The sequence below is a fragment of the Lepisma saccharinum genome, chromosome 3 (assembly GCF_977018435.1).
Source record: "Lepisma saccharinum chromosome 3, izLepSacc3.1, whole genome shotgun sequence".
Lineage (NCBI taxonomy): Eukaryota > Metazoa > Arthropoda > Insecta > Zygentoma > Lepismatidae > Lepisma > Lepisma saccharinum.
Window position 1 is genome coordinate 104,393,265 of NC_139231.1, and position 21,552 is coordinate 104,414,816.

At 35.1% G+C, this 21,552-nt stretch overlaps 1 protein-coding gene across 2 annotated transcripts; it reads right to left on the bottom strand.

Moving 5' to 3' along the window:
* Positions 1 to 318: 318 nt before the first annotated feature.
* LOC145985269 (uncharacterized) lies at positions 319 to 21,552 on the bottom strand. 2 transcript variants are annotated; one of them, XR_014441411.1, is made up of 6 exons: positions 21,504 to 21,552; positions 14,715 to 14,825; positions 14,280 to 14,372; positions 13,882 to 13,995; positions 7,445 to 7,629; positions 319 to 1,282 (listed from the first exon to the last, which is right to left on the bottom strand). XR_014441411.1 is itself a non-coding variant. In XM_083119076.1 (6 exons), the coding sequence occupies exons 2-6, from the start codon at positions 14,820 to 14,822 to the stop codon at positions 1,196 to 1,198; spliced, it is 516 nt and encodes a 171-aa protein (XP_082975202.1). In that variant the 5' UTR covers positions 14,823 to 14,825; positions 21,504 to 21,552; the 3' UTR covers positions 319 to 1,195. The 2 variants fall into 2 exon arrangements, 1 of the variants encoding a protein (XP_082975202.1); XM_083119076.1 differs by having other exon boundaries at positions 7,516 to 7,629.

A 21,552-nucleotide genomic window follows, 5' to 3' on the forward strand; every position in this document is an offset into this window, starting at 1 on the left:
AAGTTTAGCTCATTTTCTTGAACAGGATGTATTCAAATATCTTTGAATCTTAATCAACTTCATTTGCCAAAGCCTCAGAATGCCTACTATGTTTATAGCAGAACATACATTTTTAGTGGCTTTAAATGTATACTTTTCAATGTTTTGACAGCTACATGTGTTTTTAGAGATAATTATACATTGCATGCATATATTGTCAAGACAATGAGACATTGAATTTAAAACTACTAAAAGTACATAATGTTTATTATTTCTACAGTGTCTATGCTGGCATGAACACATTACAGGACTTGAAATAATGTTACACAGTATCCCTTCTTTTTAAAATATGTATTTATTTATTTCAAAACTTACATAAATGTCCTGCAAGAGGCACAGATATTCATTCAATAGATTTAAGTCAGTTGAAAGCAGATACAGTTTCTTGAAGCTTTCCTGGCAGCGAATGATGAGGTTTCTTTGGATATCAACCAGGTGATTTCTGGATAGGCTACTGAGCTTTCGAGAGCTAGTTTCAATTCCAGACAACTTCAATCCTTAAAAATGAGAGACATTAGCTCTCAAAAGGCTTGCTTGCTTATTCATAGGGGCATGCATATTTGGTTTTTGGCAAAAACACTAAATTTGATATAACACATTGTAATGTTAATTTTTTATGTTTCTGAAAGATGTGACGTTCATTTTCTTACCCTGTTTTGTCACGAAATGAACTGCAAAATGCAAAATTTATTCTTAAACACGAAATTTACCATTCATATACCGACGTGATACTTTTTGAAGTCTGAAGTATCCTGTGAGTTATGCAATTCATGGAAAATTGGTTAATTCTGCTGTCAATATTTGAGAAGCAAAAATGGACCCCTTTATACAGGAATAAACTCAATATTCGGGTAATGATTTAAAGTGCTATTAGAAGGGATATGTTTATTTTGTGTAATAGTGCAGTTTTTAAATCAAATTTGAGATTAATATTCACATTTTTAAAACCAAAATGTAATTTTATATACTGCTTTTTCACTGCTATAACAGCGAAATTTCATTTTATTTACCGCTTTTGAACCCAAAATTGACTGTTTTTTTACCGAAATTTCGCTTTTTTATTTACCAAAAATATGTGCCTCTACTTATTCAGAAATCACTTTGTTGATATCCCAAGAAAACCTCTTCATCAGGTAGTTTTTGAACATAAATAGAATTATGTGCTGTCGTTATATCCACCCCCAAATTTTCTATAATAACCAGCAAACTCTGTCATATATGAACCGACAGTCGATATTGGGACCTGAAATAGAAAAGAAAATCATTGAATTTTAAGCCAAAATATATAGTAGAGACAAAAAAGGTCAAGTTTTCTTTTTATGACAGACTATTTCAACAGTGTTACCCTTAATGCTGGGACTAGTTTTGGCATGTAATTAGAAATCTCGAGAACTAATAATGATAGAAATAATAATCACATTGCTCAATTTGCTGGCCTCCATGGCAGTACGAAACCAGTTCTCCCAGAGTCAAATTCTACTCTGGCATTGGTGTATCATTGTGTTTGTCACATCATCAATTCATCATTCATCCTCATTGTCCGTGAAAAGTGATGTAAAATAATAGAAATGGGAAGAAAAAGACATGCCTGGATTTGTTCATTATCTATTAAGCCATAAAGTCATGCTTGTAAAGAGCATGTACGTTTTAATGAATAGAAGAAGAAATTTAGAGAAAAACAATTTAAGTGTTTGTGTTCAGATCTTCGTTACGTCAATATCTTTGTGTATATTTATCGTAATGATTCAACTGTGCTAAAAGCTAGTGACTACAGTGGAACCCTAATTTTGTTTTCCCGCATTTTACATTCAGTCATAGTCCCAACATAGCAAAATGTTATAATTTTTTTCTTTATTTCACATTTTAAGATTTTTCAGCTTAGTCCCCGAAAACCGTAAAATCGATATTCCACTGTATTTCCTTTGACAGTGCAAAAACAGTAACATATCCTAATTTAAAACAACAAATCAATGCAGAAAGAGTAATGAAGTACATATATAATAGTCAACTCTTGATTCTACGACCCCGGGTATAACGACCCTTTTCCCGGGAACCGTGAAAAATTTAGAAAAAATTAGAAAACTATGGGAAAACAAAAGTTGAAAAATTGAAGGAAATCGGCCGAAAAATGCGTTGTTTCTTCCTCCACTCATTCCCTTTACGAGCGTTCTACCGCTCACAATTGGGTCTGGACTAAAAATAGACACCACCACACCATGCTTGAGTGATATCCAAATTGCACTTGACCTCTGCCCTCCCCTCCCTCAAGCACACCAATGCACTCGACGGCCGCTACCCAACGTGCCAGGCTTGTTTTGCCACGCTTGCTCTTGGATACGCGAGAAGAGAAGATCGAATGTGCTTGGATGTTATTTTAAATTGTTTCCTTGTCCTAAGAGCTGCTGAAAACTCGTGGTGGAGGGGGGGAGCAGCCCGAAATGACTGCTGGACTTGCAGTCTTTGCCAATGTGTATGGCAGGTCAAGCTCTTTCATCGATAAATACACCACCTTGAGAGATAAGATTGCAGGAATGTTCGAAAATGCAGATGCGTGGCACCTGGAAGTCTGGCCCATCTGTCCAGCTCTGACCTAGAGTTCAGCAGGTTCCCGTGAGTGAGCAACTCTCGGCCTTGTAGACAACTTCCGGTAACCGCTTTCATTCAAAACGTGTTCTTTGTTCCCTGCAACACTTCATAAAAAAGCGAAACTGTTAGAGATAATCAAAACCACATAGGTGAACTAAAGATCGTCAAACCGCTTAATGCGTTGTCATCCAGGTTTCCACAAAAGTTTACTTCGATCTTACGTGCATCATAACTCCCGTTTCCCACTTCATACGTTTTCCTAATTGTGTTGGTCATAATATCTGCCAAAAAAGTGTTCTGTTGGCTGACTGACTTCTCCCTCTTTTCCTGTCAGCAAACGTAAGGAGGGGGGGGGGGGGGTTGCGATGCAGATTGTTTCAGCCACGATTTTATTGCTGATTCGGGCTGATTACAGTCGAGGGTGGAAAAGGACCCACCACTCTTCCTTTCCTTTGACGTCTAAAATGGGGCAACCAGTTCTGGATATATTCTTGAAAACTAACAAAAACCATAGAACAAGTAAAAAAAAGTGACCCTCCCCCCTTTCCCCAGTTCATTCTCCGCCACGCGCCACGGGTGTGCATGGCAATGTTGATAATTGCAGAAATCAGTTTTTTTTTTGTTTTTTTTTTTAATGCTGTTGTCTGCATAGGAAATATTGCCCGTATTATTATCTGCTGCATGGTAAAACGTAAAGGAAGGGTCATTTCTTTCTTCTTTACACTGCTGTTAAAAGTTCCGTCTTAGACAGTTGCGTTATCTTTAAAATGCTGGGATTTTTCTCTTCCGCCACCTGTTGCTCGAACTTAGCGGGTCTCCTTGTTTTTACGATGCAGCTGGCACCAGTGTTTTGTCTATCGTCTGCAAAGCTCTTGCTTGCCGATAACAGCAATGACTCATCCAGCGCAAAGGAAAAAGTTATTGTTTTGAATCTCGCAAAGCTGTTTTGATTTGATGATAACGAAATTCGATCCTTTCATGTTCTGCGCCTTCTGATAAGCAAATCTGTAAATTTAATTTGCATCAGCTTTTCTTCAGAGCCATTCATGTGGAGGAAAAAAAAAGTGTTCAATGTAGGAATGGTCGCTGAGACCGATTAAAAAGACATTATTCAAGAGGAAAACATTTGGAGGGATGGGTGTTTGACATCGAGAATACTCCTAAATCCAACATTAAATTGTCCATTAAGAGAGTAAATAACGAGCTACCATTTTGATATGTGAAAATGCGCAGTTTCATAAAGCTTGTTTTCAGTTCATTTTATGCTGATGGGCTAATCGGGACTAAATATACAGTTTAAAGTGAAATTCAATTCCAAACCCGAATGATTATTGACTGCCACACTGTTTGCTGTTTAATGAAGTGTCCTAGAATACGCATTGGGTGAAAATAGATCGCAAGTTGCACGTTTCTTTTTTTCACGCTGGATTACAATGCAAGTCAAGGAAGGAGTTTGGACTGCTCCCTTGAATGGCGAAGGAGGGTGAATGAAGTTGGTTGAAGCAAAGAAAAGTGACTTTTTTTTTACGATGTATTTTACACAGCTGAACCAGAATGAAAATTACAGCCCTGCCTTATTTTTTTTTTGTCTGGTACCTAGAGAGGTTGTGTTGTTTCTCCCAAGAGATCGAATCTTACCAGTTAATCTTGTAACAGACAATGCTCCAGTAAACCCATATAAAATCCAACATTCATTCTGTCCGATTATCTCCTGACTTTTGCTGGCACCAGTCTGACTGGTGTCAAGATTCTTCGAGTTTCCCTTGCAATAAGCGAGAGATTGTTTTCCTTTCCATTGGTCTCAGTGCAAACGGGTTTCTCATGAACTAGAATTGTAAGAATTTCCTGGAAAAGCAACAACTGTGCACAATTGAAACAAAGTAACATTATTTTAAAGTCTCTTTTGTGAAAACTTTTTCATGTTCTATTTTCCTTCTCACAACATGCATCCTGTGCATAACAGGTTGTATAACTACCAGGATAAATGGTGTTACCGTCTCCTAGGCATCTTTGTGTCCATTTGAGCTCCCTTTAAGCTGAAAATTGGTGCAAATTCCAATAACGACCCCTTCGAAATAACGACCCTTTTCCCGGGAACTGTGAAAGGTCGTTGAATCGAGAGTTGACTGTATATGTAGATATAAAAATCCATTCCTTGATTATATTATATGTAGTAAAAATGTGCTAAATATGTAAATACATATTTAGTTATTCCCACCAAAATATGGACTTATTAAAAAGGTAAATTGTTACAATTATAAGAAGACACTACTCAAGCTAAATAAAATACAGTCTCGGCATTGTAAGTATTACCTTGACTGTCTTGAAGAGATATGAGAAGCGAATCCCGTATGTGTGCCACAAAATCATTGCTTCTGGTACTGCTTTTGGGTGTGCAACTAGTAGCTAGGGTGGGGTACACAATGAACAGCTCGACTTGGGACTCTCTTCCAAGCTTGCCAAAATAATGTTTGTAACAACCAGGAGCCAATGCTTGAGCCGTCATTCTCTATTGTTGATAATTGTAAATAAACAGGAATTTCAAGTGTTTTACAATAGCAAAATCAAACAGTTTGGAGGTAAAAAAAAATATATATTTGGATGACAGAAAACTTGTAATTAACGCAATTGGAGGATAGATAAGCAAACTAAAGTTTACGGCCTTTTTTTTTATGTCACTTCGGACTTTGGCAAGAAATTCACCCAATTGTTTCGGTCACATCGGGACATGTGGTTTTTGTGCAAATATGGAATATAATATTGAGAAATGTTCTGAAATATGGAAATAATATGTACAAATATGGAAAACCAAAACGGAATATCTCAAGTCTACGTGCCATGATGTGCAAAGATAATACAAAATATAACTGATTTCAGCTCCATACATAAATATGTATTTAGATATAAATACGTTGCCTAAATATAATATTGCCATTAAGAGCTCTTCCAAGATGAAAAAATAATTCCAAAATATTGGCTAGAATTTTGCACATGTCATTTTACTTTCTGAAAATAGTGTATAGTATTTTAGAGTACTGCCTAATTTCAAATTATGTGCCAAAAACAGGTAGTGCACATTTAACCTTTAGATGGTGGTAGCCTCTCCAGATAGGAACTTTTTAAGTGTGCGCTTTTCAACCTTACCATGAAGTAAAAAATAAAAAAATAATTTGGTAGCTCTAGAACGAATTGTCGTAGAGAGATGAATTCAGTTTTGTTTTTTTCCTAAAGACAGGGCTTTTAGCGGAGGTAAAATGTATACATTGTGCCTTCCGACAATTAGTGTTAAAGGAAGAAGATAATTGAATTTTTAAAAAATGAAATTGCCATATTGTGTATCTCCCTAATAAACCGAAGTGAATGAAAACATGTAGTGGTGGTACTTTCATACAAGAACACAAAGTTTCGTTGAAATCAGACATACTTCTTGGCTAAAAGAAAAATAAATTTGCATGAAGGGGCAGTGTTGCCACCTTACAGAACAATTTCAGGAATTTCACTTTAGCGTTGGCCCCATGGAAGCTAGATGGACCAAATTTGGAGGGAACCATGATAAAGACCTCTGAGAATATGTAATGCTCGTTCTGCAACTTTCAAAAATATAACTGAAATTATGATTTTCAAAAATTGAGAATTATGGAAAATTTGGGCCTTTGCCCCTGCTTCTCCCCTGAAGTTAATTAAAATGTTGAGTTTTACTTATTCTTACATTTAGAATTTAATTTTTTCCAAAAGATGCAGTGGTTGAGCACTTGTAGCCTTTTATCTTCAATTTATCCCATGGTAACACAAGGAAAACAAAGAGCTTTTTCATACAGCACTGCTTGTTAATAATTGAAACAATGTATATATTGTTTTGTAATTAGTGTGTGTAGTACATTTAGTTGAATACTAAGGAACAAAAATAACAGAACCAAATATCATGTGTAGTTTTCAAGATATGACGTCTTAATTGAAGGGGTTTCAATCTAAAGCAGCTGCCTGGAATGTCATAATTTGGGTGGTTTCACTCGAAACCGGCAGTACGCTAAAGCTTAAGTGTCTGGCACTTTGCCCATCTCATATGACCACAGTAGCACTCAAATTAACCAGTACACACTTTGAAGCGCATAAACAATGCAAACATGAATCTTAGTAAATCTTAGGAATATGTATCTCCCCAATGTCGTGTGTTATAATTATTATGGTGGATCAAATGAAAATGGAACAGGGGCCCCAGAATGAAATCAACAAGGTTTATTTCAAACAATCTCCAAATTTACTCAAGCACTTGTCCCACTGTTTCACCAAGGTTGTGAATAGAACTCCTTTGGCTGAGATGAGAACCAGTTGTGAACATTGTCCGAGTGGAAGCTCCAACCCTTCAATGCCTTTTTCAATGGACCAAATATATGGAAGTCGCATGGTGAAAGATCAGGGATATACGGTGGGTGTTCCATCACTGCCAACTTGTTCTTTGTAACAGCTGACGTATGTGGACACAAATTGTCATGCAGCAAAACCACTCCAGAGAACAACAGGCCGTACCCTTTGGCCTTGATTGCTGCTTGGACGATACTGCTGCCCGACTGCCTACACATATCATGTGCTCATGCGCGACTATCTAGGGCGAGTCCATTATGCAGTAGGGGTTTCTATCCTTACCTCCCTCTCTACCTCTACACAGGGTTGTCACCACACACATACATAAATATAACGCAATACATCCACTGTTTGTTTACATTTGAACCACCCTCATACATTACCTCGTGGCAGATATGGTCTACAGAACTGGCATCTAAGTGTTTAAAGTACAATTATAAATGCCATAAACATATACCTATTTAAATTCAACACTGTGTTCATCCACAGCACTAGACTGTAATTGTGAATTTACAATGAAGAACGTACATCCAGAACAGAAACTGCAAGGTTCTCTAGGGCTCTTCCCACTTCTGCAGCAGCTGTTTGCATCTCCCCAAAGACGTTCACGATGGGTTCCTTTGCCTCCGTTCCCGTCATGTACTAGAATTGGAGAAACTGTTGAATTATGCGCTAATCATACAATATTCCACAAAACAATGTAGCATTAAAACACTACTTGAATTTTTTAACAGATGATTTTAAGAGGTTACATTACAAAGAATGCTAGTTTTAATTTTCACATTAAAAAATATACATACTGTCTTCAAAGACATATCCATATCTCTACAGTCTGCTGCTAAAGATATGTGTACATTAGGGTTATGACTAAATTTTTTTTTGCAAAATTTTGTATCTCCTGTGGTCGCAAATGATGAGCTTTTGTGACCTGATTACTAAAAAATAATTATTACAGGTGGCTCTTAAAAAAACGTCCCGCACCAACCCGTTTCAATTTCAGTGTGTGTCACAAGAACTGTATGTACGGTACTGTAGCCTGTAGCTACTAAAAAAGTAGATCTTTATAATATCGCTCACGATAAAATGACTAATAAGATGTGTTTATACTTTTAGTAAAACATTATTAAAAATTATACGTGTATTTGTATCTGTATGTAGTTACAGATTATGCTAATTATACAGTGTGTGTCTGTTGGTGGTTTCAAACAGCGAGGATTCTTCGGAAAGAGCATCACAATAAATTTAATATTTTTATAACCCTACATTATCAATAACAACTATTTTTGGGGCTCTTTCGAAAAATACCACAAACAACATTTGAAAAGGCTATTATTAATGTAATAATTAGTAAATTAATGTAGTAATTATTAAATGATTATTTATTAAGTGACAAATTGTGTATATTTTCTCTATTTTCAGGTTTCGTAGTTCAATATTAGTATTATAATGGCATATTATAAATCAAGTGAAGCGATTAAGAAAAATGCGGAATCGTGGACGCAGAATGTAGCTATTGATGCAACAATAAGACTAGATGTACCTATAATTAAAACACTTAGTTCTTTTACTCGACTTCCGCGAAAGAAAGACATTATTGGTCGCTATCATACACTTCTGGAAACAGAGAAAGATAAGAAAGAAAGAATGGCTATGATAACTAGTGAGCTTACTGTTCTCTGGGAAAAATTTAGCTTTCCAGTTTTATCAAAACGAGTAATTATGTCAAAAGTAGTTAAATTGATTGAAGAGAACGATAAAAATAGAAAGAGGAAAAAGGATTCACTTCAAGTTGAAATAGAGAATATATTTGACATAACGAAAACAGATTGACATTGGTGTGCCAAGAAGATAAAGAACTATACAAGTTACAAGTTAAATCACAAGGTAAAATTGGATATGTAACAAGCACAGTTGCTCCACAATCGCCCATCCATCCCTCTAAGCGAGTTCGAAAATCGACTTCACAATCTGAACCAAACGCTGTCTTTGCCATTGATGTAGACGACGCATCATCAGCAGAAGTAAGTAGTGATGAAATTTTTCTGACACAGCATATGCATCAGAAGCAGAAGAAAATGAAAATGACAAAAGAAAACGAGTCGTGCATTTTTCAACATCACATGCAGCTAAGTTGGTGACAAAAAATCTCTTTCAATTAATAAAGCTGCTGTAGTGTGCTCCAGTCTAGCCGAAGATGGAATCAGTGTTACAACACCATCACACCCAGGTGTTTGGCGAGCTGTTGTAAGAAGTGGTGAAGATGAAAGGTGTAAAATAAAATAAAATCTATTTTGCAAGAAGAGAAACAATTCTGCCTTCATTTCGACGGTAAGCAAATTGCAAATCACGAGTATCAAGTGGTAATCTTGAAGAGTTCACTTAGAGAATTGAAATTAGGTATAGTAAAATGTGAAAGCAGGTCATCGCAGGATATTTTTAATGCACGGCAAAGTTTGCTGAATTAATTTGATGCATGCAAGAACTTCAAAATGATCGTATGTGACACAACAGCAGTAAATGCTGGACGAGTAAATGGAATTGTTCAAAAATTAAAAAGTGAAATCATCACAAGAGGATTTGATCAGCCACAGTACATTGGCTGCCAGCACCATATTCTTGATAGAGTCGTAAAGCATGTGTTAGACTTCTTTAATCCGATTTCTTCTACCAAACCAACTCTGAACTATGAATTCGTGGACGAAGTGATAAAACAATACGATGTCTTACAGCAGTCCTACAAGCCAGAAAGTGAAATGATAACTTCAAAATCCAGGTTGGCGAGATGATTTTAGATTTCCGTATGAGTTATGTAGAGCATTCCGTTTCCTTAAAGAAACTGGTGCAATCCCAACAATTAAATGGAGAAAATTACCGTATCTTCACAATGCCAGATGGAATTCACGTGCTATATATGCTCTTATTTCATACTTCCTCATTCTTAAATGGAGAATATCACTGGAAATACCGTGCTCTTTCATCTCAAATACATGGCAGGAAGCCTGGTTTTCTAACCAAATGTTCAACGCAGAGATTCAGCAGAAACTGATGGATGAAATTTCCGAATTAAATTGCTCTGCAGCCATGAAGTGCTTTGTAACTCACTGGAATGTTGAAAGATCCATTGTAGATATATCACGGACGAATATTTGTGCCGAACGAGGGGTGAAATTAATGGAAGAACTGTACCAGAAATGCAAAACATAAATATTTGAATCTGAAGCTTATTTCAACTAATAAATTTTGACTGTGCTGAATGTACTTAAATTTGAGAATTTTCATTGTCATTGGTGCGGAACATTTTTTATGAATTGAACGAAATAATTGTCATTTTCTGATTCTGTATTAAAAAGTTCATTGATTTCTACTACAGGCTAAAAAAATATTTTTTTGTCATAACCCTAGTGTACATATTATGGATAGATCAATGTGAAATTTTTGCCAATACCCATATAGTGATAACATATATTCCACTGATCCGATGTAAAATTGAAAATGTTCGACAAAAGATCATTTTTATAAAATTGCAAATGTTCTACAAAAAAAAAAAATGTTCATTTACCTTTGAAAAATAAACTGGTGTATTTAGACTTCTACTTTACAAAGCCGGAAATATGAAATATGAATTTATTACGAATGGTACTGATAAATCATTACTCTATCGATATTGGCCAATATAGGCATTAATCAGTGTATCTTTATCAAGTATATGTACACATAAATATGCAACTTCTTTTGCATTGCAGTCATCTGGTAATTGTTTTTCTTGTATGTACATGTTGCTTGCATTGTAGAATTATTTTCCTGTAGTTTACGGTTATTACAAGCATAAGAAAACAGTTTTTCGTTGTGACGTTTCAGGAGAACACAAGCTACCTTCATCACACTTCTATTTTTATTTTGACTAAAGATATAGTTATAACAATGGTTATCAATTTTTTAAACAAAAAGAATCCATTATATAATGGATGTTGTCAATGTTACGTTGTTGTAATATAGCAACCTAACTGTGAAAAGAAGCAGTCTGTTTTATTTTTATTTCGGATATTTTTTTTTATCACATTATTTTTTATTTAAAATTATGAATCCCAAATATCAAAAGGTAATTAGTTGTTCAAATTGTTTTTTTCAAGGTAAGAAGCTTATTATTTGTTATATTTTTACTCACATCTTGGCCCACAGAAATAAATTTGACAATATAAGCAGCCACAATTTTTTTATGAATAAGCATGAAATAACTCAAAATTATTTCCATACTGTTGTTCTCTTGATACATTTTCAGACTCATACCCAGGATTTTGGGAGGGGTGTTCCGAAATCCTGTTACGTATTATATGTGACTAGGGTGCAAAATCATTCCGTATGGTTGGAATATGGGTGCGGATAACTTATGTACAGACACAATACATATATATAAACTGGAAAATAAATTCCTTTATCAACTGGTTCAAAATGTCAGAAAATTACAAAATAGTTGAAATCTTTTTATCAAGTGTTAGATTCTACGTAGTATTTAGTTTTTGCTTTCCGTTAATGATGATCAACATGATTTCGTTCTTCGTCTTTCATTTGTATTTTACTTTTATTGTGCTTCTGTTGCTATTGGTCTCTCGAAAGGAAATATTTCCTTATCAGGGCTCCAGCTAGAGATTTCAGCACCCAGGATGAGAGTAAAATTTTCGCACTGCCTGCACGAAATTGACACTACCTCTACGTGGATGTAGCTGGCATATATAAATATCAAAGAAATATATACATACAACAATTGTAGAGTTGCAGTACTATGGTCCAAAGTAACGGAAGAAATTAAACCGACTGATGTACTCCTCTGACCAGACAATCAGCAATAAAGTCGCTTACAGACAAAAGGTTGTCGCACGGCATACAGCTTGGTGTTTATTGATTACATTAAATTCTCAGAATTCTCAATTTTCTTCAAAGCTAGGTGCCAGCTCTGAAAATCAGGCACCAGGAAACCACCTACTAGCAATTGTGCATACTACAGTATGTTTCAAAAGTCGTGGAATCCAAACTTGGAAAATGTATATCATGAAAATCGTAAGAGATATTTACACCGGGTTTTATGCACTAAACTAATCCTGTAGGCTATCACTGGGTTCATAAATTTATGTAATCATTTATCTAAATAAAAAGCAATTACATTATTTTCAAATACATGTGTTAATTTGCTGAAAACACCTGAGAACTGATTTTCAACAATAAATACCAATTCTTAAACAATTTGTGGGATCATTTGTTGGTGTTTGACTGGTTGTAAAACCATTGCTTTGTGACGTACAGCAGAAGCAGGACATTTTTATTGGAAAACCTCTTGCACATGAGTGTAAGAATGAGTAGTAAAATACTCTTCAGTAATGCACACGCACTGCTCCAATGAATACGCCATGCTGAATCAATTAAAAAAAACAGGCACAGTAGCAGCGAAAGTGAGCGAAGAGAATTCAATGTAACCAGGGGCAGCCTAGGATTCTCTCGAGAGTCCAATTTCTGCACAAAATCTTTATTTTTCACATAAATGTATAGCCAATACTTAAGACACATGTTGCATGAGACTGTTGGCAACATTTCGACCTGCTAGTGTTGCCATATATGGAGATATGTCCCAAAAATGGCACTTTTCACTCAACCCATAAAATCGCCAGTCAAAAATTCATCAAATGTCTAATAATGACCCTTCGATAATTTCTTACATATTTTTCTTACTCAGAAGTTCATTTCTGGAAAAATTTGAATGCTCTTTCCATCAGTTATTAATTTATAAAATTTTCTGTATGGAGTGAACTGATAATTTTAAGCATTGAAAAATATCTCAATGGATGAGGCTTTATAATGCAGAAAACCCAGTGTAAATATCTCTTAGTTTTATATACATTTCCAAAGTTTGGGTTGTGCGACTCTTGAAACACACTGTATAAGATGCTGAGCATTATTGTATTCAAAACATCACTAAATTATTTGAGAAAGCAGGAAATGGGGTGTTGGGGGACAAAGGGTAAGAAATTGTTACTGACTCTATGGAATGTTCACAACGTTGGGTAAAATAAATTAAAAAAAAAAAAAACATTTGCTAACTTACGCTGTACTGCAATTTGAACTTAGAATCATCAAAATTTCGTACATATTACAGCAAAAGATCAGTCGGCAGGCTGAAATTTTTAGTCACCATGGCGACCGGGAATTTTCGAGCCCTGTTTTATACAGCACCATCAAACAACCATGATAATTCAATGTTTAGAAAATAATGTATTTGTAAATTAAATTATATGTATTAGCAATAATTCTTATAATTAATATCATGTCTGAATGTGAGTTAGCCTAAAAAAGAACATTTTTGCATCACTTCAGCTTGAAAAAGTCAGGACAGGAATTAAAAATTATGAACTGTCCCAACTAAATTGGAACGTCTGGTAGCCTTGCATCAATGGTTATAAAACTAAAATTACCAAATGGTACAGACTGCAGACTTCTGGAGCTGTCCTCTCCAGAAACAACCCATTAATTTATGCAAGGACTTCTATGTTATTTTAATTTTTTTTATAGGTTCACATTAAAATATTTCATGGTTTAAGGAGGAGGCATGCCCCCCTTGGGTACTTGCCTGTACATTTTCATAATTATTTGTCAGGTATGTATTTTTAATCACAATGTCACACCTTGTCAAAATCCTAAAAAGTTAATTAGAAAGATCCCCCCAGCAAATTTTTCTTCAATCAAACACTACGGTATAGTGAGATAGCGCACACATACATACTGTACATCTGCATTATCATTCACTATGTTTGCACATTATAACCTTTGTTACACACTACATAACATTTGTGTGTGTACACATATACGTATTTATGAATGTATGTATTTTTTTAATACACTACCTACCTCAGCCTTCCCATGCTTCCCCATTTCAATATCAAACACTACTCGTGACGATCTGATTCCAACAAGAACAACTTTTCCAATTGCTACCAAAATATCAATAATTGCTTCTGCTACCTGAAAAGTAAAAGATAAATTATTCCATAAGAAGTAATGGACATAATTAATGATGACAATCATAAGCATTCATGTATGTAACCACATTACTTCTTACTTTAAATTCCTCTAAAGTTTTATTCAATTTTGTGGTAATGCTTCCCAATTATTTGTTTGTTTTTATCTATATTTATATAGAATACTGAATAAAATGTTAAAGCAAGAAATGTATACTTTAATGTGGCCTCATGTACCATTCATAATTGATATACAATGGAAAATTAATTAAATGAATTAAAACTCACTTTAAATGATGTGCTGTATAAAATTCTGATTACTTCAGTTGTCCGACGTACTCTTGGAGTTTCAGCCAAATTGTTTTTTGCAAAGGGCGTTTCCTGCAAATTAAAGGCTACATGTAACAAAATTGAATATTGCAATTGGGTTACATTAGATGCATCATACATATTTTCATTGGATAGTAAATCATTACTCATTAATTAATATTTACTAAAATAACATTCTACAATCAAATACTGCAAAATTCAATTTACAGCATACTGGAATTTGGCATGTGTAAAACTGAAACAAAATACAACAAGATCAATCTTTGTTGCCTGTAACATTGGTGAATAACTATTTTAAAGTCTGAATAACAGCTACTAAATATAATAAACCCTATCACGTTATATAATGTGGATAGTAACTTTATAGTACAATTTTCTTTTGAGAGTACTTACCTCATTTTTAATTGGATCAGGTTTTGAGTTATCACTGTCTAAAGGATGGCATGAGATTTGGCTAACAAAAAGGAATGCCAAGCAAACAGCTATAGATAGTTGTGCCATGACCTGTAACAAAACAAAATGGTAACACCACTTATTAAATATAAACATAACGTAGAGTGAAACCCCGATTTTACATTCCCGGGTTTTACATTTTCCTGCATTATACATTCAGTCTTCATGGTTCCAACGTAGCAAAAATGTTGTAAAATTTTCCTCGATTTTACATTTTAATTTTTTTCAGCTTGGTCCTGCAAACATAAAATCAAGGTCCCACAATAATTGTTCAATATTTCAATTATGTGAAAAGTTACACACTGAAGAAACAAAATTGTCTAGTTGCTGATTATGGTATGTTTATGAATATGGGAAGTATGTTACGAAGATTTTTTTTTAACCTTTATCTTACTGTGCAATTGTTACAGTTTTGCTTAGGGCACCATTTCATTATGTCATCTTACACCATTCCAGGAGTGCCCACGGGGGGATTATGGCACAGGCTGTGACATCGAGATTTTTGGGGGATTTTTTTCCGTTCAAATAATATAGAATTCAACATTTATATATTTTTCCAAAATATATGTAAAAATTTTACACCTTAAATGCACCATATTTAATCCATTAGATGAAGAAAAGAAAGTGTTTAAGGAAGGGTAGTATCAAAGGGGTGGGGGAATGTCCCAACATTTACATATTAGGCCTTTATTGACACGTGGGTTCTGGGGGGGAATTCTGAATTAAACGTTGGGGCTAGGGGACAGTATCCAACTCTAGGTCTTAGATTATGGCAGGTATTTTATTTAAAGGAGGATTGAGCATTAAAGTGGGAGGGGGATCCAATTCTTGTGTATAACTATTGTATTAGACTGTTGCGGAAATTCTGGTGTGGAGAATGAGAATTAATTTTTTGGAGGAGTATCACAATATCAACAGTAAGTCTAAAATTGGATTGGAAATTTTGGTGGTAGGTTCGAGTATTAAATGTAAAGGGGGAGATAGGAAGCTCTTGATAAAGTCTTAAATCTTAGATTGTCAAGTGATTTCTGTAGTGGAGAGATAGTTCGAACATTAAATTTTGGACACTGTATTTAGCGATATGGTATCTACACGTTTTCAACCCCGAATGTGCCAAAATAGAAGCTGGAAAGACTAAATATCTCGAGATCCTAAGAAAGTATTATATGCCATTAAATTAATATTGTTGAAAGCCTGCAAAGAAATGGATGTAAAAATTTTCTTGCTCGCTTCGCTCGCAATAATGCATATTCGGCACTTTGCTGTGGTGAATATGAAGCTTTATGCTACAGCTGCATTACAAGACATAAGCAATATTCTCGATATTCATCAACAACATCACTTTTTAAAACATAATGCTTAGTGTTGGTATACTGCTTAATTTAAAGCAGGTGCATCATTTGGAACAGAAATAGCTATATCGAATCTGCATTTCCAACTTCTTGTCACAGGAAAATTTTACTTTAACAAGTAAAATTTGCACTGAACATAAAAATCACATATTTATTGTTGTGAGTTACTAAAATAATTAAATTTATCCCAAGAAAATAGAGGGGAGTTCTTTGCAGGGTTTTAAAAAAAAGTTTTTTTTAAAAAAAAAACCTGGGCCCAGGTGGGTTTAATTTTTTTTTCGGGTTTTGTTGAACTTTAGGGGCCGAAAGGAAGACTTTTGTGAACTATAGGTGTTTCTTAATTTTTCATTCTTACTGCACACCCACCCCACTGGGGGTGTTATTTACGCCCCTGGAATTTTGTGAGAAGCATTAAGAGATCAATTGCAGGTGTGTACTATTATCTTCAGTCACAAGCATAATAAAATAGCATAGATAGTATACATAGTATTCCCCGATAGTAATTTGTTTTTTCTTTCAAGAAGTACGCTGTTACGTAGAACGTAATAGTTGTGTTATTGTAATAATGTAGTAATCATGTAATTCTATGCTATTTGGTATAGAAACTGCAGTAATGAATGTATTCAATTTTGAGCAAACAAATACGTTGCTGTTCAACATACATATTGGAATCTTTTGTGTAAAGTATCTGCAGAATTTACAGCTTAATATAGGCCTGTGTAATTTCTTAATAAAGATTAAACGTTTGTATTGGTGTACTGAGCTCTGATATTTCGTTCTACTTCATTTCAATATTAGAAGTGTTGTGCATTTTAGATAGCAAAATTAATCTCGAGTTATAATGACAGTCGTGATCGCATTCAAAGAATCTAAAATGCAATCTTCATTGGTAGGGCTAGGATTTTGATGCAAATGCATCTTTTTTTTTGGTAAGGCAGAAACGTTGCATAAGTAGATAGAAACTTGTTTTACACGTAAGTGAATTAATTGGGATGCCTTTGTTAGGGCATTTTTTTTACATGTTTTGACCCTTTTTGGAGTAAAGGTCATTTTTTAAACTTTTTTAAAAGGCCGAAAAGTGACTTAAAACAGTTTAAAGTCATTTTATGTATTTTTCTACATTTTGGTGAAAGAAGGTGCATTTTACATGCAAGTGTAACCCTTTGAAGGAGAGTGGTTCCGGACTCTCATCTCATTGCCTTCAGCGCAGTTCTGAATGACTGTGTTTGAAGAAACAAAGAAATTCTGTGCAGTATTGTTGACACAAGCTGTTGTGTAACAATTCAGCTCAAACAATGTGTTTTTCCCCTCTATCAGTAAATATTGTTGCCAGACGGATTATTGTTAAAAGACAAGGGGTACAAAGTTTTGTTCTCTGTATCAGACATTTTGTCAGGGAAGCAATTTGCACTCTATGGAATTGAAAGTGACTTAACATCAAGTGCTATTGTTCATTTCAAGTACACTCCTCTTGTGTCGGTGGAAGTCGAGAGAATTTTTTCCATGTACAAGGCTCTCTCGTCTGAAAACCCACATTCACTTTTGAAAATTTTCATATGATTTTCGTTGTGTACTGCAACTCAGTACTTAAAGTGTAAAAGATGACAAAAAGTGAACTTTCATACTTGTACTACCATACGCAATGAACATGTGATAGATACTGTAACATTAATTTGTAATTTGAATTTCTCTTGGTAGTTTATAAATTTGTTTTACAAATCTTTCAGAATTTTTAGGTCATTTTTCTAAGTTTATAGGGCATTTTCTTACATGTATTAGGTCATAAATTCATTTTTAAGGTCATTTTTTGGCAATTTTAAGGTCGTCAAAATCCTAGCTCTATTCATTAGTATACATCTCTATGATATTCCTTCATTTCAGAAATCATTGAAATACCAAAAGTTAATGAAAAAACCCACTGAGTTTTAAAATTATTTTTTTTTCAAATGGGCCCAAGCCACTGTTTTTTTTTGGGTTGGGCCCACCTTGGCAATCCCTGGTTCTTTAAAAGAGGAACCCTATTATATTATTGCCCGGAACTAAAGAATTTCCAGCTAGGTTTTGTAATGTCTCGTGAAACAATAATTGAATCGGTTATATGGCTGAAGCATGTTATTTGGTTTGCCAAGGTTGAATTTTCTATCTTCATCTTAAGTTGTGTAACAATTTTTGTTAAATACTCCAATTGTGAGTTTATAAACCCACTCGCAAACACTATTTATATGCATATTTACATCATTTAATTAACTACATTTAACCAATTGATTTGCTAGTTTTAAGTTTTTCAAAAATCGAACAATTAAAAAACATGGACAGTTTAACATGGTATTTCATTCAAATAGACAATTATTACATATTCATCCAAACTATTTTGGGGGATTATGATGAACGATTTTAGGGGCAGTCTTGAGTGATTGGCGCCCCTGTTTAGGGAAGAGGGGCAGATCAAGTATAGTCTTCAGTAAAGCTAAGGGAAAAGTTCTTTTGGTACTTTGTGGGGATTACAATATGGTTTGAGGACGTGAATGATGATGGGGGGGGGAGGGGATGGGTACCCCTGCACCATTCAAGCATTTGGATTTGAGCCTTGTCAAAATAACTATACAGATTTAAGGATTTGTGGCATGTACTTGAGGTATGGAAAAATGGACTTTGTCCTCACATTTTGTGTGAATTTAAGTCAATTACTGCATTACTTTTCAAAGTTTGTTTTCTTGAACCTTTGTTTTTATTATCATTGTTGGAAAATAACCTTTGTTTTCATTATCATTAATTTGGAAAATATTTTTACTCTATTTTTATTGTAATCCAATTCAAGCACAAGGGAGGGATACATAAAACAGAAAAAAAATATTTTTATTCAAAATCTTAACTTTCTTCATCATCTAATAAATCTCAACTTTTTTCATCATCTAATATATAACATTTTGGAGTAATTTTAGGTTAGAATAAAGCCTCTGATGTCTAGTGAACAAGACATCAGGATATCTCTGAATGTAACCATATGTTTCACACAAATTATTTAAAAAGCTCATGGTAAGGAAGTAAACTTCCAGCGTGATAACTTTTGGTGTCATTTGGTAAGCTAAAGCTTAAGAGCTTGTTCCCGCTGGAGGTTACAGAAAAATAATGATCGAATTTTATATAAAGAGCACAATGATCTAGTTCATAGACTATTGCTTCTAAACAACATGCTTACACATTAGACAAGAAGAAGAAATTGAACAGTCTTCTATATTACTATAAATCTGGAACTACGAGGGTGGTTTGAAAAGTTCTCGGAATCACCACCAGATGTCAGTGCTAGGACAACGAGGTTCCCGCATAGTAATAGGCCATCCTTTATTAATAAACACGTGGCGCGTCAGTGTTCTGGGTAGAGATCTGTAGTGCTGTCGTCACTTTGTAGTTGTTCCTGTGCAGTGCTTTGTGAAGATGGAAAAAATCGAGATTCGAGCGGTGATTAAGTACTTCGTAAAGAAAGGTATTAAAGCAAAGGAAATTCATGCCGATTTTCTGAACACACTGGGGGACTCTGCTCCTTCATATTCAACTGTTGCAAAGTGGACAAACGAGTTTAAATTTGGTCGGGACAGCTTAGAAGATGATCCACGTAGTGGTCGCCCAAAATGTGCTACTACCCCAGAAATTATTGAAAAAGTGCATAAATTGGTCATGGAGGATCGCCGACTGAAAGTGCGTGAAATTGCTGAAGCTATAGGAATGTCATCTGAATGGGCGTATCACATTATTAACAGTTGAATTGGATATGAGAAAATTATCTGAAAGATGGGTGCCGCGACTTTTAACACAGGACCATAAACGCATCAGAATGGACATTTCCAAACAATGTTTGACTCGTTTTAAGAGAAACCAAACAGATTTTTTGCGCCGGTTTGTGACGACAGATGAAACGTGGGTCCACTACTATACCCCAGAGACAAAACAACAGTCAATGCAGTGGAAACATGTTGATTCACCACCACCAAAGAAAGCAAAGGCAATACGGTCGACCGGAAAGGTAATGGCGTCAGTGTTTTGGGATGCGAAAGGGATTCTGTTGATCGATTATCTTCCCACTGGTCAAACAATTACGGGACAATACTACGCTAATCTCCTCGACCAACTAAAGCATAAGATACGGGAAAAGAGGCCAGGTTTGGCAAGAAAGAAAATCATCTTGCATCAGGACAATGCGCGCCCTCACACAAGTGTCGTTGCCATGGCAAAAATTCATGAACTTGGTTACGAATTGTTGCCACATCCGCCTTATGCGCCTGATTTGGCTCCCTCAGACTTCTATCTTTTCCCCAAACTCAAAAGTTTCCTCGGTGGACGGAGATTCTCTTCAAAGGAAGAACTAATAGCCGAAGTTGACACGTATTTCACAGGCCTGGAGGAATCTAATTTTCGAGATGGGATCAAGGCATTGGAACATTGCTGGACCAAGTGCATTAGTGTACAGGGAGACTACATTGAAAAGTAAAACAAAAATCACTGTTGTAAGTCGTTTCTTTCTATTCCATTCCGAGAACTTTTCAAACCACCCTCGTAGATTGTAGTGACTTAGCTTTGTTAAAGAACCTTAAAATTATGTTTTCAATGTAACAAAGTCTATCTGCCAGGGATAATGAATAATGGCCTTTCATTTGTTCTTGAACCAACTTATCCAATTACAAGGGTGGTCTGAAAAGTTCTGTTGACCCCATTCCCAAAATATATACTGTATGTGTGTGTGTGTGTGTGTAATTTTGTCATTGTTGCTGAAAAGTTTAGTGTGTCAATTTGCAGAATAATAACACTATTTTAAGTTAAGTTCCTAAAGTAACTATATCTGGGAAGACACTGCACCGAAACAAAATTCTTCAAAACAGCCATACTCATCAGACCTTTCTGTTTCTATTACCTATTTCCTAATCTTAAAAGACACTGAAAAGACAAATAATTTTTGCAAGGATACAGAGGTGATAGCAGCAACAGAGCAGTTCTTTATATTTTTTCGAAGGGTTAAAGAAACTTGAGACAAAATGTGCCATGTATGTTGAGCTTTGGGGTGAGTATGTAGAATAGCAGGAAAGCTTCACTGATTGAGATCATTGTGTTCTTGGTCAGGCTGAGAACTGTTCAGTTGCCCCTCGTACATCACATCAAGGGAGCAAACATGAAGAGAAAATAATACTAATAAAGTTAACATTTGATTGGGCCTTCAGTTGAAGAATTTCTTTTGTTTAAATACTTTCAAAAAAAATACACAAAAAGATACATTGGGCTAGGATAGTTGGCAAAACTGACACAAAACTATTTTCGGGGCTTAGCTTGCTAGCATCTAGCATCCTAAAACTAGTTTTCAAACCATTGAAAAGACTGAAAATCTTACCGCACGCAGGCAAAGGAAAAAACAGGTGAGGTATGTTCAGCTTATACAG